Raw genomic sequence first — 24557 nt, forward strand, 5'->3', positions numbered from 1 at the left:
TGTAGCTCTTTCCACTTCTTAAATACATTCTCATGGAGATGCTACCACCATTGCAGGTGGGTCTGTCTTGGAGCCAGCTGGCACTGGTTCTGTTGGACACAGGGGAAGCTTCTAGCAGCTTCTCGCAGAAGCCACCCTTGTAGCTACTCCTCCCTTCCCACTGCCACATAAATGCAGTAAAATATTAACCCTGCTAGTGCCATAGAGATAATTTGAGGGATGTGAAGTTTATTGTAAAATCTCTAAGCCTCCTATCTTTAAGGCAGAAACATCTGTTTCTTGAGTGGGTTTAGGTAAAAACATTACATTATTTTTCTTGAATGGTTAAATCAAGCAAGACAGGAAGAAAAGGACTTTTTTTTAAATATGGCTCAAGGGAGAAGAGAAAGTTGGAGGAAAGGATCTGGTTTTTGTGTTTTAAATGTTTGTACTGTGTCTTCTAGGTGATCTGGGAGGTGTTCAATAGAATGCCAACTGCTTGTTAATAACTATTTTTTGTTTTTCCGTTTGCTCTCCTTATATCTGTAGGGGTGAAGATATTTTGTCGATTCTTACAGAAGTTAATGAAGATGTGGCCAGACGTGTTGACCGCTTAGGCACAAAGAAGCAGATGCCCCTGCCAGCATATACCTTAACAAGAAAACTTATATTCCCAATACCTAGAAACCCTCCTCCTTCACAGCAACATGGAGGCTTTTGATGTACATCCTTTTATCAGCGCATTTCACTTCAATGTAATTCACCACACAACCTGTTTTAAGGCAGGTATCCAGAATCCTGAGGAACTTTAGCTTCAAGGCAAAGTGTCATCATTTGTTTTCCATCCTGGGAAACTGGAGGAGACACAATTAAAACAATCCATGTGCTAGCTAATCACAACATCTATATATTCAGTGTTATCAGGGCTGGAGAAGCATGCTTCTGTCATGTTAAATGTTTTTGTACCTGCAAAGATTACAGATACAAAAGTCGTTTTTTTCTGACAGCAGGAGGGTTGGAGATAGCCTTCCGTATCTAGTCCAAGATCGTTAACAGTCTGGTTTAGGCTCATTGTGTTTTAGTTTGCAGGCTGTCAGTTTTAAATCCCACCTTTAACCACCACTAGGTATGTTCACAGAGAAAGACAAAAGTGGGAAGGAAGAGGAGAAATCTTAATTAGTAAGTGGAAAAGGACTTTCATCTTAATTTAAATTATGTTTAACTTAATGGAGAACTAGTTAAGTACTGAGATCAGTAATCTGTTCCATGATGCACACTGGTACCACCTAATGGCTAATTCAAACCTGGTGTACCAGGACATCTTTCCAAAACTGATTTAAGCCAAGATGCTGCATAGTATTTCCTTTGTGAAACCTTGTGAACTGTCATTTGCCCATCACTTCTTGAAGAAGATTTAGGGTAGAAGATTTTCACACTATGAAATACGACATTCAGTAGTGTATCTGTATAGGTTTATCAAATTGATTAACTTTCTTAAGCATTAAATTTTCTGATTATCATTTCTTGTTTCAAGATATAAAATGCAGCCCCATGAGAAACAGAGCTCTTTGCTTAAGTTTCTAATAGAGCATTTTGTGAGTTAACTGAAATTTGTCACACTTTTTTGTTACGAGTATTTCTTATGTATGCATGTGCCCTTCCTGTTTGTTACTGCATTAAATTCATACTTCTTTTTGAGAGCTTAGAGAGGTAAAAATAATGTACTGAGGTAAGCCTTATCTTTGTTTCGCACTGGCCCCTGCACTTTTGGGGACTGCTGTAGTCTTTGGGTTTTAAATACCTCATGGTTTAAGCTGAAGTGAAACTTCAGCAGAACACTGGTTGTTGTAGATGATTAATGGCCGTAAGTTAGGGCGAAGATTTGAAAGAGGGCTGCCTAGTGCTGTTGAATGCAATTTTTAGCTTGCACTCTTCAGGATTTTTAGGAGAGGAGTTTTGCATCATACACAGCATTGAAATGCAGCCAGTTGCCAAAACATAATGGTCATTTCTTAATCATGATGGTGTGTGACCCATCACATTTGGAGTCTTGTGATCTGCCACGCTTGAAGTCACGTCTGTGCCACAAAACAGAAAACGGTTGTCCTGGGTTTACCAGGAGCCGTTTTGCTCCTTCTTAGTAACTGGTGCAAGCTCTGCGTTTTGACTTCCAGCCTGGGCAGAGAGCTGATAACACCGATTGGTTTTAATTGTTGTTAAGTAATGTTTATTCTGGCCAAGGACTTTGTGAGTCTCATGCTCTGCTGGGGACGAGGGGAGGCCGGGAGGAAGCAGAGACAGGACACCTGACCCAAACTAGCCAAAGAGATATTCCATACCACAGCACGTCATGCCCAGGGAGGAAACTGGGAGTTACCCAGAAGGGCACGGTCTCTCTTCGGGGGGGTTGAACTCGTTCGGCGGTGGTATCATATTCTCTTGTTATTTTCTCTTATCAATATTATCATTGGTGGTAGCAGCGGTGATTTGTGTTATACCTTAGTTACTGGGCTGTTCTTATCTCAACCCGAGGGAGTTACATTCTCTCGATTCTCCTCCCCATCCCTGCGGGAGCGGGGGGTGGGGGGTGTGAGTAGACGAGCTGTGTGGATCGGTTTAAACCACGTCAATGGTTTACCTTTTAGTAGAATTTATAACATACTGTAGTAGAACCACAAAGTTTCTGGCTCAAAATTACTGCTCGTACCTGGTGCACTCTTGTATGTTTGCGTGACAGCGGAATTTTTATCGCTACAGAGTAAACATGGTAATTTTGACCTTGTCTTGTGGGTTCTTCTTTCATTTTTAAGTTTGGTGGACAGAAAACATCATAGTTTTGTCTTGCTTTCTCTGTAGAGACTTCTGTGTGGGGTAATCTCAAGTGTAATCACATGTAAGTAAAGGCAGTCAGAAGAGTCTAAGCTGACTCCAGCCTCGAGTTCCCTGGGGAGAGGGATCCACCACCTGTGAAATAGGAAAGACTGGTAAAGTCTCCCTCACTGATAAAATTTGTTCAAACACAGTTTACACTACCGTGATTTATATTTACTATTCAGTGTGAATATTTTGGTTGGGTGTGCTGAGAGTTGTGTTTGCATGGCAGCACACTGTAATACTTGGGGTGTGCAGCGGTACTCCGTCAGCACAAGCCCAAAGGTGGGGTAAGCTTATCGCTGTAATTGCAGCTGCCATTCAGCAATGTTGTTGGGTGTTTCTGCGTGATCTCCTGTGGTGTATTTTAAGGTAGCAGTTTGAAAGTCTTGGGCTAAGTGGGTGGATATTAATTGTTCCTTGCTATCCGCAATATACAACTTCGGTGTTGCTGCGTAATGCAGATTACGTAGCTGTGTAATCTGTGGTAATGTAGAGCTGTGCCAGAAAGAAATCAGCCCCAAACAAACAAACAAACAAACAGAAGCGGTTGGTTTTCTTTTCTACAGAAGCATATGCACTTGTGCGTGCTCTCCACCTACAGAATTAAAGAAGGGTTGTGACTTGTGCAAGCCTTGTTCAGACAGATACAAGTGGAACTAGTGTAAAAGTCTGTTTGTGAAGTTTGTGTCTTGGGTCGATCATGATCTTAAAGTGGGGTTTGTTACATTTTCGAGTCTCTGGTATCCAGTCCCTCCTGACTCAGTTTTTGTGCAGGAGTTGTCTATCCTGCCTTGTGCCAGTAGAGGCCACAGTCACTACAGTAGTTGAGTAGTCAAGTAGCCTTAGCATTTTGCTTCCTCGAGACCAGCCTTTCTGGGAGAGATGAATTTTTGACAAGCTGCTTCACAAGGAATAGTTTAGGTCACTGAGACACTTCCAGAGGAAGTTGGAGGGACAAAACTTGGATGCAGGAGAGCTGAGGAAAATTGGAGAGACCAAGTTAACCAAAGGACAGGAACATTTTGGGGAAGGGTGAGAGAGGAAGAAGTGAAACAGAAAAGAGAATGAGGAAGAGCAGTGCCAGAAGGGCTGGTCCTTGAAACTGAAGCATGACGGGAGAAACTTACATCTAGAAAGAGCCAATTTGGGCTTGGTTTTGTCTGAAAATACTTTTCACAGTGCTGATTCTCAGCATGCTTTGTCTGTAAAACTGAAACTGGAGTCTTAGTTAAGACAGAGGAACTGATGCAGGGAGAGAGACGCTGAGGCATGGGATGACACGGAAACAGAGCCGTTTTGGACCTGAAGATCAGATAGTGCCCCTCTGCACTGCTTCCACCCTTTGGATGAAAGGACAACTCCTGGAGTGAAATAAGTCACACGTTTTCTGACCTGTTACTCGCACATGCTTTTTGGAAGGAATTTGCCCACCTCATCGTATTGAAGGGTATGTTACAATGTTGAGTTTGTAAAGATGGATGGATGGAAATCAATGAATGATTTGTTTTTCCTTGCAAAATTTTAACAGATTTTGGCTCTCCTAGCTGTGTCTTTTCACAATGCTGACTTCACAAGCCTCAGTGTCTGGTAGCCATACTGATTGCTAATCATATATTTCCTGCTGCAAGGAAAATAGTGGTGGCCAGCAGGTCATACTTGGAACCTTATCATTGGAGGCAGAGCTCTATACTTCAGAGAGGGTGAAAATGCCAAAAGTTAATTATTACCACTTAAATTCACTTTAAATGGAGAAGTATGTCAATAATTTCAAAGGAATGTTTAGCCTTCCAGTTCCCTGTATTCACTGCCACTGAATTTGGTACTAATATTTGACTTTTTCATAATTTAGGAAATAATCATCCAAGAAAGTGCAGCCTGTCCTCCCATGTAAGTGATGTGAAATTAGTAGTAGTAGTAGTATTAAACAGTTTGCTTGTTGTGTCTTTAATTTAGTAGAGTGGGAGAGAAAGAAAAATAGGCATGTTAAAAATAGGGTGAGTTGGAGAGGGACTTCAGAGACAGGAGGTAAGTAATGGGCTTAACTTGTGACACAGCAGGACATTGGCAATGAGATACTTTTTTAATTGGGAGATAAAACTGATTCACTCTTTCCTGTCCTCTAATTCGAGTTTAGGTATGGGAGCAATTGTTACTGTGCTATTCTGTATGCTAGAAAGCCCAGGCTATGTTGCTTGGTGTGTTCCCTTAAAAAAAAAAAAGCAAAAGTTGATGATTTATGGCTTGTTTATCATTTTTTCTCATCAGCACTGTAAAAACTTCCTGAAACTGGAACCAGGATAGGTGGAGTAGGAAACTGCTGCATTAACGACCTCTTTTTACTTTGTTACAACATACTTTTTGCAAGTCATGTGACAACATAGACCATAGTACAAACTTCAGTTCTTTTCCTGGAATTCTATAGAGACTCTGGCACTGTCACTTTTTTTGGAGGTCTTCCACTAGTTCTCCAGCCTGTCCTCCCATGTAAGTGATGTGAAATTATTAGTAGCATTAGTATTAAACAGTTTGCTTGTTGTGTCTTAAATTCAGTACAGTGGGAGAAAAAGAAGCAATTGAACATTGTTTTAGTGTGTTCCCTATATTTACAGACAGCCTTAAATAGAGAGTGTAGGTGTCACATCTGTTCTAATTGTGGTGATTCTGTGGTTTGAAACAGCCTTTGAGAAATAAAAGTGAAAACTCCCTTTACCAGGAAGACTTACTTTTTATAAGCACATACCTTGTATCTTAAACAAAACAAATGATTTATGTGAGAAAGAAGATCATTTCATAACTAGGTACCAAAAAAGTATTCTTTTTTCCTGTGTGGGTATAGAAATAATACAGTCAGATCTGAGATCATTGAATTGTGAGGTTAAGCACATATGATTCATTATGGTCCTAGTGGTTTTGTGGCGATACAGGTTGAATGGTATGGATTCTAGTCTGTTTAAATGTTAGATTGAATGAAGTGAAAGGAAACAGTATTTGGGGGCAGAGCATGAATCACATGTGTTATCACAAGGCAAATGTTTTGCTATTTTATCAGATTTCTGAAGGACAGAGGTTTAAGATTCAGTTCTGTGTTCACTCTTGCTAACAGAATGCTGTCCTGTATTTTATTTGAATATTAGAAACTGAGAGCTGGCAACTGAGTTTGATTTGATGCAGGTAATCCAAAGCAGAAAGAGGTGCTTTAGCTGTGCTGACCAAGGTCAGGCACAGTATATAAAGAAAGGAGAAGCCAGATAGCTTAGAAGACTTACTCACGTGGACTGTTAGGCTTGTTATGATGTAAAACCTTTACCTCTGTTATGGGGTAAAACCTGGCAGTCTCATTTACCACGTACTCTGTATTTGAGGCTGGCAAGTGGCTCTTGCTCCCAAACAGGATCAAACCCCAAAAAACCCAACCAAAACTAAAACAGCAGCTAAGCATCAAACCTATGATAGCAAGACTGAAGTACTTTTGACTGCATGTTATTATTTTAGGCTTTTCTAAATTATGTGAGACCTTTTATAATCTTATTGCACTACTCCTACTGACAAATCAACTTCTGTTTGTGTTTAGATCCAAATCTTGATGTGAAATGGGTACGAACTTCTACAAACTCCTTTTTGACATTTCTGAGGCTTTGGTCACAGATGACCTTGCGGCTATGAAGTTCCTCAGCGTGGAGCACATCCCCATGAGGAGGCTGGAAGCCATCCAGGAGCCCAAGGCCTTCTTGAGAGAGCTGCAGGAGAAAGGCATGATCAAAGAGGGGGACCTGTCCTTCCTGAAGGAGCTACTCTACCGGATCAATCGGATCGACCTCCTGGAAACCCAGCTGGGCTCTAGCCGACAGGAGATGGGGAGGGAGCTTCAGATCCCAGGCAGGGCAAAGGTGTCAGCCTACAGGTAAGTGGAGAAGTATTAAAGCTTTGCATGCAAAACGTACAACAGTTCTGTTGTGTACTGTATGGTTTCCTGTCTGTGCTGCTGCTTTATGAATATCCCAGCAGAATTGTATTTATTGTCACACCACTATGTGCCATTGTGTGTTTTACATTTTGCAGTTCACATGTGTAATTGTGGTGTTTACTTCTCATAACTTCCATAATTAGGCTTTTTCTATTTTTTATTGCCAGGCAACTGCTATATGGAATTGCAGAGGACTTGACTCCAGAAGATGTAAAGTGCGTGAAGTTCCTGCTCCGAAAACGAATACCCAACAGCAGACTCCAGGATAATGCTGTATGCAAAGTGTTCTTGCTTAAGTGATCTCGCTAAGTTTCTTGAAAGGCTAGTTCAAGAGTTTGCAAGGTCTTGTAAAATCTGTTGTTGAAACAACTGTGATGCTAGCTGATAGGTGCTGTGTAAAAGAATGAACCCTTTTTTCCTCATTGTATTTTTTCTCTGCCCTTTTTGCTTTCTGTTTCCTGTTTTCCCACCATCACCTGTCTCCCTGATCTTTTCTTCTTGCAAAATCCATCATTCTCTTCCTTTCGTCTTTGCTTGGCGTTTATAAGACGTGCATCTGCTGTATCTAGGAAGAATGATGTTTGCTGGAGGAAAAACAATGTTTTGGAGACAGAAAATCAAGTTTTAATGTGAGTTCAGCCGTACATTTTTGTGTGTCACTGGGTACATTTGCTTCTCTATTGTAATTTGGAGTAACAGCATTTTTTAACTCCCCCACAAAAGTATGAAGAGATCTGATGAGTTTGTTTAATACTAGTATTGCAAATAACGATCAGTGTTATAAAAATGCAACCTTAGTGATGTTTTTCTTTGGTTGCATTTCATCCCACCCCTTTAATGAGGTTTGAAGGGGAAATAAACCCCAGTCTTTAGCTGGTCAGTCTCTGGGAATGATGATGTTATCTTCTGCTTTGTCCAGAAGTGCCTGATACTGCAGTTAATGATGGTCACTGCATGAGTTTGGGTTATGTGTGTTTGTTTTACCAGTCAATGTTGAAGGTCTTACTGGAAATGGAAAGAAAAGTGTTCATTAAAGAAGATGACCTGTCAATGCTGAAAGATATATTAAAGGGATTTAGAGCTGACATAACAAAAAGAATTGTTACTTTTGAAGAACAACAAAAAGGTAAATTATTTAACCTGTTATTTAAGAGTAGATCTAGTGTCTGTGTGTGCGCATCTGTGTGTGTGTGTGTGTGCGATTCTTGTAGCTTCATCCTTGGCAGCTTAGGAGTCCAGAGGCAAGAGAGAGACCTTACAGTATCCTAGTATAGGCAGAGTGGCTCTTGGTACCTGAGGTTCTTGAAGTTTTCTGCTGCTTTATAACTATTAGCCGGCGTGTAACCATTAACTTTCTGTACTAGATGTGAGATTTCAAAGACTTAAGTATATCTGGGCTGTTGCAGCTGAGGTGGTGACTTCTCACACTACAAGTAGGTCTTTCCTTTTGGGGAAACGGGATGTGTCAACCAACAACAGCTGAGACCTACTAAATTTTTCCTCAGAACCGCCTTTCTGATAACTCAGGTCACGTGTTTCCTTAGACACATCAGTGCAGAGATACCAGCAGGTTTCCCCAGCATGTCTTTGCACTGCTGACATGAGCTTGTGTCTGTAAAAGAGCAGAAGAAAACTGCCAAGCCCTTTGTCAGGAGAACGTATTTTTAGTCTTGATATTATTATTTTGTCCCTCTTGATAAGCAGAAAAAGAGCATGTCTTATAGATCTTGATGCCCTGACAATTAAATTCCATTTAAACACATATGTGTAACTTGTAAAAGGGAAAAAAAAAAATGTTTCCTTTGTTTCAAAGTCATTGGTTTGTTTTCTTCACTTACTTCAGACACTTGTGTTCAAAGAAATGTTTTGTTGCTTTGAGATCTTCTGTTATACTGGTTCTGCATCTTTGGTGTGTCAACCCAAACAGTAGAGCTCTCTGGAGACAAGACAATGGCATCAGAAGTAAACGAACTAGCTGTAGTGTATCACCACAAAAATGCGTCTCCTCTTTTACTTACATATCCCATAATAGAGATGGTAGCGAATAGCTTGCCTAGGGTGCTTACTGACATTCAGTCCTTTATTCTCTGGATCTTGCTACCAGTAAAAGAGCAGAGAAGAACACAGTTCTGCAGAGCTCCAATAACAAGCAGTCTGTGAAACTGGAACCCTGCTTGGCCCACCTCTACAAAATAATGGTGACTCAATGGTGTGGGAACCATTCTCCAGCTCACTCCTTGTAGTATTTTTTTTTAGTGATGAAATATGCACAGTGGAAGAGTTACGGTTTTAGACCTAAAATGTTCTGTTTATCTTCTCCCTTTGAGGAAATGGTTCTAAGGACAAACTCCACTATCCAGTGCCTGCATCTGTGCATCCAGAAAGACAAACAGCAGAGAGTGAGACACGACACCTGGTGAGAAATACCTCAAGGTTTCCTTTAAAGTATTTATCCATGTTCTGGGAGGGGGGAATATAAGTTCTTAAGACTAAGCAGGTGGAAGAGCTGAAAGCTAGGGATTCTGGCTTCATATGGAGGTCTTGTTACAATTCCTCATTTCAAAACAAGACCTTGTTCCTTTTTGAGGACTTGGCTGTCAGCAACCTTTTAGGCTAGAAATGAAGGAGTAGCTGTTGTTTGAAGAAAACTGACCTTAAGAATAATGGAGACTGGGACATTGAAGTCCTGGTCAGGATACTCTTGGACAGATGGGAAGGGAACAACAGGATCTGCTACTTCATTAGAAAAAACCCACCAGGACTCTCAGGGGGAATGGTAACGTGCAGGAACTTTTCTTCCCCACATGTAAACTTACCTTTCTGGATACTTGCTTTCTCCCATGCCAAAATCATATCCTAACCACAAAGTGAAAGGAAAGGGAGGATTCAGAAAGACAAAGCAGATTTCTCTCTCCTCTGGCTAGCTTTTATTTTTAGGCTTGTCTTTTCTTGTATCTTGGCCCTCATGAATTCTTTTGTGCTTGGACATGAAGAGCCAACAATCTGTGTATAGCATGTTTTTCTTTTCGATGCTTGGCACTGCTTTCTTACCCGCTTTCTTTGTTTCTACAGTCTGTGGAATCATATAAAATGAAAAATAACCCTCATGGTTACTGTGTGATTCTTAACAACTACATTTTTCAAAATGCGTGTGAAATCAGACAAGGAACAATTGAAGATGGAGGTAAATACTTTTTTAATCCAGTTACTGGTTTGTTTGGTCTTCTCCTCTGGTAATTCTCCGACAGAATTATCTAAGCTTTCCTGTGAAGAAGAATCATGTCCACTGAGTTCCTTTGTCTCCAGAGTAACTGGAGTGACAGTCACTGTAGAAATCAGAAATGTGCCACTTGCAACAGTTCAGCTGATGGCTTAAAAGAAGAACTGTTTTCTGTTCTAGGTAAGAAGCATCATCCAAACACTGAAGGAGGCATTACTATTCCGCCTTTTCACTTTCTGGTTGTTTTTAATTCTTAGTTATTATGGAGTTAAGTTTTTAAGTCCTTAAATTCTCTTTAATGCTCAAATGCTACTGCTTTATAATTTTCTTTAAAGCCTGGCTTCTTGCAAGAGTCACTTTTAAAATAAACAAAAGTTTATCTTAAAGTAAAATCTGTTTCATGAAAGCACACATCACTGGTATTTGAACTCCAGCCAGCCTGTCTACAAGCTGCTTGCTTCCCAGCTACTTTCTCACTACCCACACAACCATTTAGTCTACATTTGATGATAAGTGTGCATAGCATTTGTTAGAGGGTTACTCTCCCTTCCTTCTTGCTGCATTGAACATTCTCACAGGATGAGGGACCTACTTCACTTAAGATTGCAGAATTTGTCATTCTAAAGAGTTATCTCTTTAACTTGCTAGGTGTTGTTCTTAAGCATCTGAGATTATTAGGCAATGTACAGTTAAAGCTTGCTTTAACATTGTAAACTTTACTAGTTTTTGCCAATTAGATAATCTGAAACCGGTGGGGTGGGGGGGTGTTAGATAGTGTGATGCTTAACCCAGTTGTGTTAAAAACCAGGCATTTGGGTTTTTCTAATCAGATTTGGCAGGCTAAGAGTCAGGTGAATTTACTGCTGGGATGTGAACACCTGCTAATACCTGATTATCACACAAACACTGATGTTTCAGCATTTTCATTGTCACTGTTTAACAAGTGCCTTTTGGCTTTTTTTCCTAGAGGCTGTGAAGAGGGTCTTTGAGTGGCTTCAGTTTGAGACAGTTGAGCATATGGATCTAGAAGCAAAGCAAATATATGAGAAAGTTAAAACGTACAGTGAAAAGGATCATAGTAACATGGACTGTTTCGCTTGCTTCATTTTTTCCCATGGTGAAAAAGACAAAATAAAAGGCGTTGATGATCAGTTTGTAAATATTAAAGATTTAGTCTCCTGCTTTAGTGGATCCAATTGCCCTTCTCTTGCTGGCAAACCCAAGCTGTTTTTCATCCAGGCTTGCCAAGGCTCTGTAGATCACCCACCTGTCACAGTAAAAGAAGACTTTCATGGCCGTCTTGAGATGGATGCTACCCCTCTGATTTCCATTCCTGATGAGGCTGATATTCTGGTTGGCACAGCTACAGTGGAACACTACAAGTGCTATCGCTGTACAAACACTGGAAGTGTTTATATACAATGCCTCTGTGAAAAGATGAAGTTGCTTTGCCCACAGTAAGTACTGTTTTTAATCCATGTACATTTGGGGTGCTGCAGGCATACATTCATAAGCGTGCTGTGCTGAAACAGCAGTGTTTTGCATTTGTGCTATATAATGCTTTTCACCTGCAGTAATTGTTCTGGAACTAGGCATTGCTATTCTTCTAGAGATGAACCAAAGCATAAGTGAATTCCCCTGGTTCACCTGTGAAAAAATCTGGGTGTAATGTTGGAACACTGCCTACAGACAAGTGTGTGTATGTGTGTGCATGTGTTTTAACATTTTTTGACTGATGATTTTTCTTCCAGTGAAACCTGATGGGAGGCAAATTTGTTGAGTGATTACAGACGAAAACAAAAAAAATCGGTGTTCTTTAGTCATGACTTTCATTGTTGCCTCCTTCCTGTCCCCATCATAAACTCAATTCAGAAAATAGAATTTCTCTTCAGACATCACTTTCTCCCGAAGAGGGCATGTAGAATTTAGTAGAATGCATAGGGCTGAGTCTGTCTCACCTTAGTGTGCTCTTCCGACTGTAACCAAAGCAGGGGACTGTATTTGCTGGTAAAGCGATGCTACATGGAGGATACTTTTATTCCCCCAAACACATTGAAATCAGTGATTACACATTAGAGTGTGCAGTTTCAGGACAGGCAGGGTGAGAGGAAAATATTAGCCTTCCCTGAGATAGCATTTTATTGGACCAAACATAGATCAGCCTCTTGGCTTAGCTGCAGTACCATGTATTTCAATGTAATGTTTCTTCATTTTTGTTCAAGTGGCAAGGATCTCCTCACCATCCTGACAGAAGTGAGCAAGGAAGTGGGAAGAAAAGATCTAAATGGATGGAAGCAGATGCCAAAGATAACATCAACCCTACGGAAGCAATTGATCTTCCAAATTCCATAATGTCAGTCAGTCAAAATGGAGAAAAATAAGAATACACTCAGTTAGGAATCGCATCTGGAATAGGCTTTCATGGGGAAAGGAATCTGCAAGTGAAATTATCCTGATCTGTGTATTTGGCCCCAGTCATTCAAGGGGCCATTGGATCTAAATTTTCCAATTCCCATGTTTAATCAGTCTCCTGAAACCTGGATCTGCAGCAGTTTGGGAAGGCCACAGAGGAGTACAAATCTGACTTTCTGTCCTGCATAGCAGTGGAGTCTGTTCAATCTGCACTTCAAAGGAGGAAGCACCTGCAAGTGTAATGACTTTTTTAGGAGTTATTAGATGCAACAGAAGTCCTGTTTCTGTCCAAATTGTTGTAAGTCCCTGAAATCTGCAGAAAAGAACAGATGGATTCAGAATGCTGATCCTTTCCCAGGGAGCATGTGCAAGATTGTAACTGACTTAGCCACAGGTGAATCATTGGCTGTCTCTGGAAGCTGTGTAATTTTTCATGGAAAATAACATGCTTGTCCAGAAGGATCAAAGAAAGAAGAGATGATGATGATAATACGAGTTTGGTTCTTTTCCTCCAAGTATTTGGTTTCCCTTGCTTTTAATTTACTTGGCTAAACAGCACTGCTGTTTAGGTTTTTTAATAGTAAGAGTTCTTGACTGTGTTTTCTCTCAGAGGGGACAGTCTGGTTTGAATAGCTGTTAACTTCTGTAAGGAAGGTCCCACTCCACTGCAGAATTACAGAATTACAGAATCACAGAATAGTGTGGGTTGGAAGGGACATTCAAAGGTCATCTAAACCAGTAAGCAGGGACATCTTCAACTAGACCAGGTTGCCCAGAACCACATCCAGCCTGGCCTTGAATGCCTTCAGGGATGGGGCATCCACCACCTCTCTGGGCAGCCTGTGCCAGGGTTTTACCACCCTCATTGTAAATAATTACTTCCTCACATCCAGCCTGAATCTCCCCTTTTTTTGTTTAAAACCATTACCCTTCATCCTATTGCAACAGGCCCTGCTGAAACGTCTCGCCTCATCTTTCTTATAGGCTCCTATTAAGCCACAATAAGGTCTCCCTGAAATGTTCTCCAGGCTAAACTACCACACCTCTTTCAGCCTTTCCTCATAGGAGAGCTGCTGCAGCCCTCTGTTCATTTTTGTGTCTCTTTTCTGGACCCTCTCCAATAGGTCTGTATCTTTCCTGTACTGAGGACTTCAGAGTTGGATGCAGTACTCCAGGTGGGGTCTCACCAGAGCAGAGCAGCAGAATTAGGTCCACTGCTCTGAGATGCCTTCTCCCCCTGGCAACTGACTCTAGCTCCTGTGGACTGTTGTTTCTGTTGTAATAAATACTGTTGGTTTTCACATTGCCTTTGTTTGTGGTGTGTTTCTCTTTGGGATGAGTTGACTGAGAGACAGTCAGCATGGCAAACACTTCTATGTCAGCAGAAGTATTTATTTTGCTTATGTTGAAGTATTCAATGGCAGCCACCCTAAGGGGTAGTATATTGATATCCCTTCATTAGCAGCTGGAGAGATGGTTGGAAAGTATAAGTTCAGCACTTTCTGATAATGGCAGCTGATGCCAGTGAGGCTATTCTCATCTTGCAGGTGGTGTATGGGAGCTGTATGGGATTCTAATGGCTGTATCCCTTTTGAGTTTATAATGTGATAAAGGATGATTTGAGACACTTTGTAATTTCTGCCTTTTTTTTTTAGTTTGTTTTTTTTTTTTTAAATCCATGTGTACCCATAAAGCAGGAGGTTTTGGTTTCTGTTTAATCCTGCTTGTGTTCTTGAGGTGAAACTGGTTTTTTCCTAATTCCACACAATCTGTTGGCAGTTGCATTTTGCTCCCCTTATCCCTTCTCATCTTCCAAGTAAAAGGGAGAATGCCTGTTCCTAGAATCACAGCTCTGCTCACACAGGTTTCATCAATAATAATGCTTTTATCTATGTAAAAGAGATTGCCATTTGTGCCAAGAGTTACCAGAAGTTGTTGCCAGGTATGATATAGTTCCGTGGCTGACATTTGATTAACCATTTAGGAAATGTGACAACAATTCATTTACATTTTTATAACATTTTCATAAATGAGACCTTGGTATGAAGTTAGCAATTAGATTCGTAAATGTTGTTTTATGATAAGGAAATACAGCTTAAATGAAATAACTCTTTCCTCTAGGAGAAACTTACTGGAAGGTGGCAGCTGTTCCAGTAGTGGAGTTGTGAATCTACAGCATTTCTGTTTTTTCCTATTTCTCTGTTTAAGAGTTCAATACTCTCAGGCCAAGTTCTTTCAGATATTCCACTTGAGGAGGAACTGGATGTCAAATTTACTTATTTGGTGCTACATGAGATTTTGATTTAGCAGAGTGATCCAGCAGCATACTGAAATCTTAACACAAGCATAATTTAGCAATTGTAATACACAGTTGAATCACAATACAAATATGATTCTTATTACCCATCTCTCTCTGCTCACCATGATGGCATGGGAGTTTGTTTTACCTGTTAAAATCAGGCCACTTCCATAGCTAACATTATTGCCTGCTGATGAAGACCTACTAGAAGGGAGATAAAACCCTGCTGAAATCTTCTAAAGGACTGCAGGAAGTAACCATACTGTGAATTTATATGTAGCTCATGCAGTGGTCAAGAAAGGAGAAAACACATTTTCATTTTTATGGTTTTCAGCAAAAGTAGGTTCACTCACACCTGTGGCTGATATGTTCCTGCATGGATTTGTGGCCCTCCCACAGAACTGAGAGTTAAGAAGGAAGTTGGATCTGCAGTTTTCTGACTTTCCTCTGTAGCACAACTTGGAGAACAGTGATGGGCATCGCCTTTCCTCTCTGAAGGCTCTCAGCTACAGTTACTTTGCCTGTCCTCCCTTTCCTTCAAGTCCTGGCTGGAAAACCAAATGCTGCAGCAAAACAATCCTGGCACTTAATCCTGTGTTTTGTTTTCAGCCAGCAGAAGCACTGCCACCAAAAAGTAGAGTCAGAAGATTGGTAGGAAAGTGACGTTGGTGAGTTGAAGTCCTGCAGGTTTAAGCTGAAAGCAGGCAAAATCAGAGTGATGCTGTTTGAAAAGGCAAATTCTTAGAAGACTTTTCAGAAGGACTGTTGGGTGCAGAAGCAGAAATAATGTTTTCAGTGGCATGAATCTCTGCCCAGTCATTTGTATCTTGCTACCTACTTGTTCAGTTTAACATCAGTTTCCAGAGAGCTATGCGCACCCACTTAGCATGGGAAGTTGGTAATTCTCTCCATGGTAATGTGTTTAGGGTGAGTTGTTAACGTGCTGCTCTTGGGATGGCTTAGTGGTGTATGTCAGGAGCCTGCCTGTGTTCAGGTTACTGCTGGCCTCTCCCATCACAGGGGCTGCTGGAACTATGTGTTTTCCCACTGTCTATATAAAGGTTCACTCTTAGTTCTCAAAGTGGTGTGACATTCAGGTACTGTGGAACTTTGGTTAGTTGAAATATTGGCTATGTCTGTGGTCTGTAATATTTCCTGCAGGAAATCTTGAAGGCCAGGGAGAAGTGGAAAGACAATACACACCATTTAGGAGATCAAGCTATGCTAGCTGTTGGGTGTTTAGCCCTTGATGTTTACCCTTTTTATTCTGATCCCTAATAAGACTGGCACATCCTCACGGAAGTCATTCAGATCTGCCTCTTTTCACTGGAGATACATCAGGTTGTGAACAGAGAATGGCATGTTTAATCTGCAACAGCTTCTGGTCAATGTGCTAAAAAATGCAGTTTAGGTCTTTGGGAATTCCCGGTGACTAATTTTGCTTCCTTTCTGTAACTGTGCCTTTGCTTGTTACTGTGTCTGTTCTGGTTTTGACAGCCACAGGAATTCCCCAGGTCTCCAATCTGGTTGACTTTGTGGGTGCCAACTGTATTACATTTCTAGGTAGGTGTAACATCATTATGGATGTGTCTTCTGGGCTTGGCTTAGACCTTTTATTATTAGTTTTATATCTGTGCAACTGCTTTGTGTTTAGGCTTTATTTGCCCAGGTACATGAGTGCACGGAGAAGGATCTGTACCTCCTGCAGCCTATTGACTAGGGAGAACTTGTTTTAACTTGTCTTCAGGGCATGTTAGCTCCTGTAAAGTAAGTCAGGTCAGTGGCGTTACAAGCTTCTCCCCGCTATTGAAAGGGCAATGAATTGCGCCTTTAGACCAGGGAGAGGCGCTTGCAGGAAAAGCGTGCGCCGAAGCGAGAGCTTGAGAGGTTCGGTTTTCCCGAGAACGGAGCCCGGAAGAGTCAGCGCTCCGTAAGCGTGAGCGGCGGGGGAAGGCGGGGCTAACCCGCGCCCGGGAGAAGCCTCTCTGCCAGCGCGCAGCCTCCAAGCTAAGCTACGGGGAGTTCCGCTCTCGCTATTTGACGTTCCGAATGGAGAAGAACCGCTGCGCCCGAGCACCGCCTCCTGCCCGCCCCATCCCGGCGGGCAGCGGAAGAGGCCTCGCCCCTGGCGGCGGGCTGGGCCGTGCGCCGCCATGGAGTTGCCGAGGCGGCGGCTGCTGATGGTCATCGAGGAGCTGGGCGAGGGCGACCTGGCGGCTCTCAAGTTCCTCAGCCGGGGACACATTCCCATGAGGAAGCTGGAAGCCATCCAGAAGGCACAGGACTTCTTCGAAGCTTTGCAGGAAAAAGGCATGATTGAGGAGGAGAACCTTTTCTTCCTGAAGGAGCTGCTCTATCGGATCCGTCGGATCGACGTCCTGGAATCCCGCCTGGGCACCAGCCGACAGGAGATGGAGAGGGAGCTCCAGATCCCAGGCCGGGCAAAAGTGTCACCCTACAGGTGAGTGAGCGGTGGCCCGGCGCCGGGCTGAGCTTCCCTTGGCAGCGCCCTCTGGGACCGGCTGCCCTGCGGTGCGGTCGGCGTGCCGGCACGAACGCCAGGCTGAGGTTCGGAAACAAGCACGCATCTTCCAGGGGAAAGCAGGTACAAGCCGTGCGGAAAGTTGACGTTTCTGCCCCGTAAAAGGCGGAAAACTAAAGCTGCACCTTTCTGAAATACTGAACAGCCCCAGAGGCCTCCTTCCCTGCGCGGGGGCACCCCTGGCTGGGTGCGAGTCTGGTCGCGACTCCAGAACGTTTCAGCGTGGTTTTGATATTAGGAAAACTGAGATCTTTATAACTGCAGGTGAAAATGGTTTGGTTTCAGGCTGTCCCGGGAGCCACGTCCCCCATTTTAAGAGAGAGACGTCTGTGTTTGGGAGGAAGACAGAAGTGAAAGGTTAAAGGGGTTGGATAGCACGGAGTTAAATTGTGCTAAGGGTCAATCTTAGGAACAGGATGAAACTGTGTCCTCCGCTTCTCTTCCTAGATACCTGCTCTTTCAACTGTCAGAAGACATCACCGAACATGAGCTGAAGTCTTTCAAGTTTCTTCTGGGGCAAGAACTACCAAAATGCAGGCTAATCCCTAAGGCTGTAAGAATCCTTTAACACTCTCTCCTTCCTGCTCCCTCTATATAAAATCAGTGTTATAATCCATAGATGGATTTGGGTTGCTGTGAGGGGAATGAGCATCACTTTTCTTGTGGTGTCTCTCTTATGATGAAAACACCGTAAGAGAAGGGTGCACCTGGAAAGGGATTATTGGCTCTCTGGTGCATATGGGACTTGCCTGTGCTAGTGTTCTGTGTAGCTTTTGCAGCAGTGTCAAGGCCTGGAGAGCATGGGCAAGCACTGTGCCAGGCACAGCAGCCTTCACGTCCAAGCACCACAAAGGGCTTGAGGGGATTCAGTGGCTTTGATCAGTGGAAGACGAGCATCTTCGCTCATCTTGCCCAACTGATTTTCTTCTGGCTGCTTTTTAAGCCATTCTCAGACACAGAAAATCAGTCACTGTGGCTGTTACTTTGTGCTTTTATTCTTTTTGTTTCCAAATTCAGAAAATACAGATCTAAATAACAGATCCTTACCAAGGCTAAGGCCCGAAAGCTTGGAGTTTACAAGCAGCCTTGTGGGCAGTCAGCTGCTCTTATACTATCTCAGTCTGCACTTCTGACTCACGGGTCTTTTGTTCTGTCTAATGAAACTCTTGTAGCATTTTCCCTCTTTTCTTAGAGGAGAGATTGTAACTATCTAGTGATAGCTGTTCTGGTAGATCCTTGGGTGACCACTGTGCTCTGCCACTCACTGTTTGGCAAGAGCTCCTGTCCCTTGGGTCCCCTTTTTCTTCAGAGCAATCTCTACACCATACTCTACACCACTTTTGCCATTGCTCAAGATGGTTGCTGCAGTACATTAAAGCTTAGGTGCACACGCACATGCTGCCACTTCCCTCACAGTGCAGGATGGATGTGCCCTAAGAGCGAACTGCTTTTCTGATTACCCAGACAATGCTTGACGTTTTCACTGAGATGGAGAAGAAGGGGATTTTGGGAGAAGACAACCTAAGTGTCCTGAAGAGTCTCTGTGCAGAAATTGACATCAGCCTGTTGAAGACAATTGAAGAGTATGAATTAAAATTTGGTAAAACAAAAGGCCTCTTTCCCATAGTTATTCTTGCAGTGACTCATGGGTATCACACAGGACTAATAATGAATGCTTTTCAGGTGAAGAAGAGATGATTGTCACAGAGGCACAGAGGGGCAGCATGGGAGGCACTGAAGGTAACTGAAACTCTCAGAAAATTTCATGTTTACATTTTTTGCTCTTCAGCTTTTGGACTACACTGGCATCTTCTTTACACAGGTGCCTTCTCTCTCTAAAACCTGATGAGCATCCACTTATTAACTGACCACAATACATTTTACTCCCTTTTAATTGATAGTCTAGTGGTTTATAGCTAACAAGAATACTTGTTCAAACACAATTCAGTTTTCAGAGAAAACTTTTACCCTGGGAGGTACTTGGGAGGACAGAGAATAGGAACAGAGCTTCTCTTCTACCTCTAGCCCTACATTTTGTACTTAAAACTTTTTTGTCTGTGTTCAGCCCATGCCAGATACCTGGCGTCATCTGTGGCACCTGATTCTCCCGACAAACAGAATGAATCTTCCCAGGTAAGCCAGTTGGTTTGTTGGAAACATAATTTTGTCTTAGAAGTGATGGTCCCTCTAGGAGGTGAGCAGTTATTATTAGCCCAGCTGTTAAAAGCACTGTCTAGAAAAACACACCACTCTGTAACAGCCTTTATTGTGAAGCTGAGTCGCAGGCAGTGGCTGCTGCAGTGTTAAAACTTGAGAAACATTCACAAGGACAGTAGGACAGGCTGAGTTCATTATACCAGGAAATACATAGCTGGCAGATGGCTGAGCATGGAAAAGTGGGTGAGTGCAGCACCCATGTGGGCTGAGCATGATTGTGGGGCTGAGGGGTGCTGTCATGCTGTGCAGAAACTCACAAAGGCAGTGGGGCAGTGCACTGACAGATCCTGGGAGCAAAGCTGTATAGGGAGGCCTACCTACAGAAAGAGCCAGCTGGCTTTCTCTTTACCCCGCTGTGCCATCAGCAAGGGCAGAAAAGTACCTGGAGGAGACTGCAGTGGTTTTCACTACTGGGCATTCTTTTCAACAGGTTCAAGCTTACAAAATGACCAGCCGACCCCGGGGAGTGTGCCTCATCCTGAATAATCACAGTTTTGCAAAAGCCAGGGAAAGAGCACCAGAACTGAAAGACATGAATGATCGGACTGGGACAGACGTTGACGCAGGTATAGTGAACATTAAATATAAGTCTGCATATCTTCAAAAATAGGAACCTCATTTCTTTTTCGGTATTAAAGGTCTGAATTTCAGTCTTTATCCTAGGATACTTTTGTTGTAGAGGCTGAGTCAGCTCTGTTGCCTGTGCTGACAAAACTTAATCAATTTGTCAAGCTTTTACTGACTGACTCAGAAAAATTCACTAGCATTTTGCAGTTGTACTGAGTTTATTGCAGTCTTAAGCAGCAACCTCAGGCTGGACTTTACAAGCTAGTCTACCTTTGGATCAGCCTTACGCGTACTACCTCTAAAATTCATAGAATCACAAACAGTTTGGCTGCTGAACCAGAACTGGGGGTTAGTGGTCAAAGAAGGAGGATGTTGGAATTTAGTGACTTTTACCTTGCTGTTCAGGGGCCTTGATTGTAGTAGGCTGTCCTGCTGCAGCATAGCTCGTTGCAGGTCCTAGGGCTAAGAGATGAATGTATTTGCACTAACCGTGGCAGGAGAGAAAAGCCATCAAGGAACTGGTTGAAACTGCGGGTTAATTCAAGATTCAGAGTGCAAAGTTTCTCCTCTTGAGAGAAGGGACTAGCTGTAACATGGGTGGGGGAAAGACATACAGCTTGTTTAATAGTTCATATAGAACTTTTCAGACAGTAAGAGGCAAGATTGGGAAGAAGCCTTTTAATGAGAGTTGGGGGAAGGCACTAGAAGTGTGATTAGTAGATTACTAGATTATTTTCAGAGCAGGAGTGCAGCTACCTGAATAGTGGTGTCGCAGGATTTCAAGAAAAGGTTTATCTCTAGAAATGCAATTTGCAATCCCAGAGTCCAACTTTCATATAACGAAATGGCTCCAATTCCCTTTCTGTTCACTTTACAGGGGCTCTGAAGAGAGTCTTTAGCAAACTTCATTTTACAATAGCAGAATATAGAGATCTCACTGCAGAAGAAATCCGTAAGACTGTGAACATCTACCGCTGCAAAGACCACAAGGACAAAGACTGTTTCGTTTGCTGTATCCTGTCTCATGGGAAAAAAGGCATGATATATGGTGTTGATGGGCAGGAAGTACCTATCCGGGAACTAACCACTTCCTTCACTGGGCAGAATTGCTGCTCGCTTGCTGGAAAACCAAAAGTCTTTTTTGTTCAGGCCTGCCAAGGTGATGCTTGCCAGGAAGGTGTGAACATAGAAACAGATTCTAAAGAGCCAGATGATTCTGTAGAAACAGATGCAAGATTTCAGCTCGAGTGCATCCCCACAGAGGCAGACTTCCTCTTGGGCATGGCTACCCTGCAAGATTACGTTTCCTACAGAAGCCCATACCACGGGACCTGGTACATCCAGGCATTGTGCCACCACTTGGAGCACAGCTGTCCTCGGTAAGTGTTTCCATAGACTTTTGCACAACACCTGGATTTTCCTTATGAATGACAGGAGTTGATTTGGATGCAGGGGGAGATGATTATGCAGTGGGAACACTCTGCTCAAAGTAAAAACAGTAACGTAGGACAGAGCAACACCATGCAGATAGTTCAAAGCAGCTTTGCTAGCTGCTTTGAAGCCTGTTTAGAACAGGAGCCATTAGCACTTGTGTAGATCGATTAAAATGAGAATGTGGTAATTTTTCTGATGTTAACTGCCTCCTACTACAAAACATACTTCTGTTCTTGCAGAGGCGAAGATATTCTCACTATCCTGACAGCAGTGAATCAGGAGGTGAGCAAAAAGACGTGCCAGCCAAATTCAAGGAAGCAGATGCCACAACCCACTTTCACATTGAGAAAAAGGCTCATTTTTCCTGTCAACTGAATGGGAGGGAATTGCACGGCAGAGGGAGCGGAAGCATCCTGGAATTGGCTGTTACCAGCCAAGAATTTGGTAAAAACATCAGATCACCAGTGTCAGCTCTTACCACAAGAGCCAATGTTTTTATTCAAAGTACAGCCTTAAGAAGTTTTTATTATTATGTATCACACTTTATACTTGAACCTCTCAGAGCTAGGCTCCAAGTTGGGGGTCACTAGCTCAGTTCCTTTTTCAGCTGTACCACATTACTGTAGCTTTAGTAAGGTATCTTTCCAATGCAGATTTCAAAAAAAACTGTTACGAAGCTTTGTATTTTGTATGCCTGACTTTTGCAAAATAAAGGGGAGAACACTGGAAATTTTATAGGATATTATCAAGTTACATCAGCGTGTTTTGTTACTTTTTCTCACAACTTAAAATCATTCATTTCTGGTGGCTTGGTACAGCTCAAGGAAAATTTATGCACTTGTCCTCCAGCATCCTCAGCAGGATGTGGCCGTGACCTGCAGAAATAAGGGCAGAGAGATTATAGACTATGAGACTGATTAGAACCTTAGGAAGTGGCAGATGCAGCAAGCACTTGCAGGAACAGGTAAATCTCTGCCTCCAAATTCTAGGACTAATTTTCCAAGACTGTTAATGATACTCTTCTAGGGATTCATTGTGAAACCATTGAGAGTTGTGCAGAAGCAAGGACAGCTCATGTACAGAAATTTGTCTGTTCCTTGGATAGGATCAGAAATGTGCAATCCAAGTGAAAGAAAACATTTTTTTTTCCTAAATATTGAGAAAAACCTAAGCAAACAAGCATATTACTCCTTGGGCAGGATTATCAATGTAACCTGCTTTCCTGTGGGTTTTCTTCCTTGATCCCTTCTCTCCACACTATTCAGCAGTTTACCTCCTACACATCACCTGTGTCCATCAGCAGCTTCCAGTTCTGCAGATATGTCCTGGGCTCCCTTCCTGTCACACTGAGGATCCAGCTGGGAATCAGGCAGAGCACAAGTACCAAACTTTCACAGTTCCCTTTCCCTTACAGGCAGAGGCTGGGCCTTCTTTGGTCTGCATTGTTGACAAAGCTTGAGGCAAAAGACTGTGAACTGAGAGGTGTCTGATTGACAGCATGCTCACATAGACAACTTTTCCCTAGGTATCACAAAGAAAAAGATACAGCAAATACAAATAGGTAATTAAAAAGCCCCACGTATGCAAGCAAAGCAAAACAAGGAATTCATTCACCACCTCCCAGTGGCAGGCAGGTGTTCAGCCATCTCCAGGACACCAGGCTTCCATCACCTGTAACGGTTACGTGGGAAGACAAACCCTAGAACTTTGAATGTCCCCCCACTTTGTTTTTACTCCCCAGCTTTATATGCTGAGCATGACATAGAATCATAGGTTGGAAAAGACCTTTGAGATCAATGCAATAGATCATACAGCATGCGATAGCCCTTTGGTCAGCTGTCCCACCTTTGTCCACTCCCAACTCCTTGTGCACCCCCAGCCTACTTCACTGGTGGGGTGAGAAGCAGAAAAGGCCTTGACTGTGTAAGCAGTGCTCAGCAATAAGGAAAACATCTGTGTGTTATCAACTCTGAGACCACACCAGCTACTGTGAAGAAAATCAACTATTCCAGCTAAAACCAGTACATGGGATTTCCATCTTTACAATTAAATTGGAAATTTCTGCTAAAAGCACAACTTCTCTTGGGGTATCTAGACACTGAGAGCTCAACTGCAAGTGTTTCAGCTATTTTTCAAGGGGAGACTCCACAGCCCATACAAAAGACCTTATTTGTAGTCACTTCTCACTTGTATAAATTGCTATTTAAAGGCCCTTACTCCTGGGAGACTGTCAAAAGTATTTCTTTTAGCAGTGTCACCAACTGAAAGGAAAACCAGAAGGGAATTCAAGGCACTTCCAAGTCTCATTTGTGCAGAATCACTCCAGAATGTTTTGGAATTGCTAAAGTCCCATTGACTTAGGTGGCTTAATAAACCTGTTTTCTCAGGAAGCTCTTCTTTGCACCTTTATCGGGTACAGCTGAGCTTTTGTGGTTCTAGCTCTTCTCCTGCATCTTCAAAGGGGTTACAACTCTCTTTGCTACACAGAAAGTGCTGGACAAGAAGTGAGGAAAAAAAGCCCACTCCAAACTTTTACATTCTCACACAGTGTGTACATGCTTACAGAGTGACAGCCAACTGTACTCCTCAGGCTCAGGCTTTTCAGGACAGCTGAAATCTCCCGAGTTCAGCAGGAACTTGGACACTGATGTTAATTTTCTTTTCATATGCACCATGAACAGCTTTGATGAGAGAGAGCACATAGCCAGAAATCCCAAATCTACCAATATTGAACCTTCCTCTGGTGCCATGTAGCTGCCCATGGCTATAAGGCTTCTCCACTGTGGGGCACACTTCCATAACGTCAGTTGATCAAGTTGGTAACACAGGCCTTTGTCCTGAGGACATGCAAATACAACTGTAAACACATTAAGTTCTCATGTGCATAAGTACAGTGAATACTAGGAAACAGTGTAAATAAGTAAGTTGCCTATTTGCTAGTGAGGGAAACTTGGTCAACATCTCTTGCAACCCAGCTCTGGATGGGTGTTCCAGCTCGCAGCTTGATCCTGCCTGACCATTTATAGATGTGACAATTACAGAGAACAGT

The 24557-nt window shown here is 42.6% G+C and overlaps 3 protein-coding genes across 6 annotated transcripts in view; all 3 read left to right on the forward strand.

Annotated features, from left to right (window-relative positions):
• The window catches only part of CASP10 (caspase 10), an 18482-nt gene extending 15726 nt beyond the window's left edge, over positions 1–2756 (forward strand). The window contains exon 11 of the mRNA XM_065670051.1: positions 529–2756. Coding sequence (XP_065526123.1) covers positions 529–700 — 172 coding nt within the window. The 3' untranslated portion in view covers positions 701–2756. The remainder of the gene's footprint in view (positions 1–528) is intronic.
• LOC136009787 (caspase-8-like) lies at positions 2755–13755 on the forward strand. Of its 4 annotated transcripts, none has more exons than XM_065670048.1 (10): positions 2883–2963; positions 4105–4300; positions 5119–5337; positions 6425–6754; positions 6985–7090; positions 7805–7943; positions 9145–9233; positions 9890–10001; positions 11005–11494; positions 12260–13755. In XM_065670048.1, the coding sequence occupies exons 4-10, from the start codon at positions 6444–6446 to the stop codon at positions 12387–12389; spliced, it is 1377 nt and encodes a 458-aa protein (XP_065526120.1). In that variant the 5' UTR covers positions 2883–2963; positions 4105–4300; positions 5119–5337; positions 6425–6443; the 3' UTR covers positions 12390–13755. The 4 variants fall into 4 exon arrangements, with proteins under 4 accessions (XP_065526122.1, XP_065526121.1, XP_065526120.1 ...); XM_065670047.1 differs by adding an exon at positions 4703–4740 and having other exon boundaries at positions 2957–4300; XM_065670049.1 differs by having other exon boundaries at positions 2756–4300; positions 5276–5337.
• Positions 13756–16828: 3073 nt separating this feature from the next.
• On the forward strand, positions 16829–22261 carry LOC136009791 (caspase-8-like). Its single transcript, XM_065670056.1, has 8 exons — positions 16829–17209; positions 17738–17843; positions 18755–18890; positions 18974–19030; positions 19356–19423; positions 19938–20073; positions 20952–21453; positions 21748–22261. The coding sequence occupies exons 1-8, from the start codon at positions 16902–16904 to the stop codon at positions 21881–21883; spliced, it is 1449 nt and encodes a 482-aa protein (XP_065526128.1). The 5' UTR covers positions 16829–16901; the 3' UTR covers positions 21884–22261.
• The last annotated feature ends 2296 nt before the right edge of the window (positions 22262–24557 follow it).

Source organism: Lathamus discolor, chromosome 3 (genome assembly GCF_037157495.1).
Source record: "Lathamus discolor isolate bLatDis1 chromosome 3, bLatDis1.hap1, whole genome shotgun sequence".
Lineage (NCBI taxonomy): Eukaryota > Metazoa > Chordata > Aves > Psittaciformes > Psittacidae > Lathamus > Lathamus discolor.

What these genes read in the sequence shown, in the direction of transcription:
- LOC136009787 (XM_065670050.1), top strand. Translation starts at nt 6,444, where the DNA reads ATGGGTACGAACTTCTACAAACTCCTTTTTGACATTTCTGAGGCTTTG. An exon ending in TTTTGAAGAACAACAAAAAG is followed by an intron (nt 7,944 to 9,144) that starts GTAAATTATTTA and finishes TCTCCCTTTGAG; the next exon opens with GAAATGGTTCTAAGGACAAA. An exon ending in AGGAACAATTGAAGATGGAG is followed by an intron (nt 10,002 to 11,004) that starts GTAAATACTTTT and finishes TTTTTTTCCTAG; the next exon opens with AGGCTGTGAAGAGGGTCTTT.
- LOC136009791 (XM_065670056.1), top strand. Translation starts at nt 16,902, where the DNA reads ATGGAGTTGCCGAGGCGGCGGCTGCTGATGGTCATCGAGGAGCTGGGC. An exon ending in CAGCATGGGAGGCACTGAAG is followed by an intron (nt 19,031 to 19,355) that starts GTAACTGAAACT and finishes GTCTGTGTTCAG; the next exon opens with CCCATGCCAGATACCTGGCG. An exon ending in TTGGAGCACAGCTGTCCTCG is followed by an intron (nt 21,454 to 21,747) that starts GTAAGTGTTTCC and finishes CTGTTCTTGCAG; the next exon opens with AGGCGAAGATATTCTCACTA.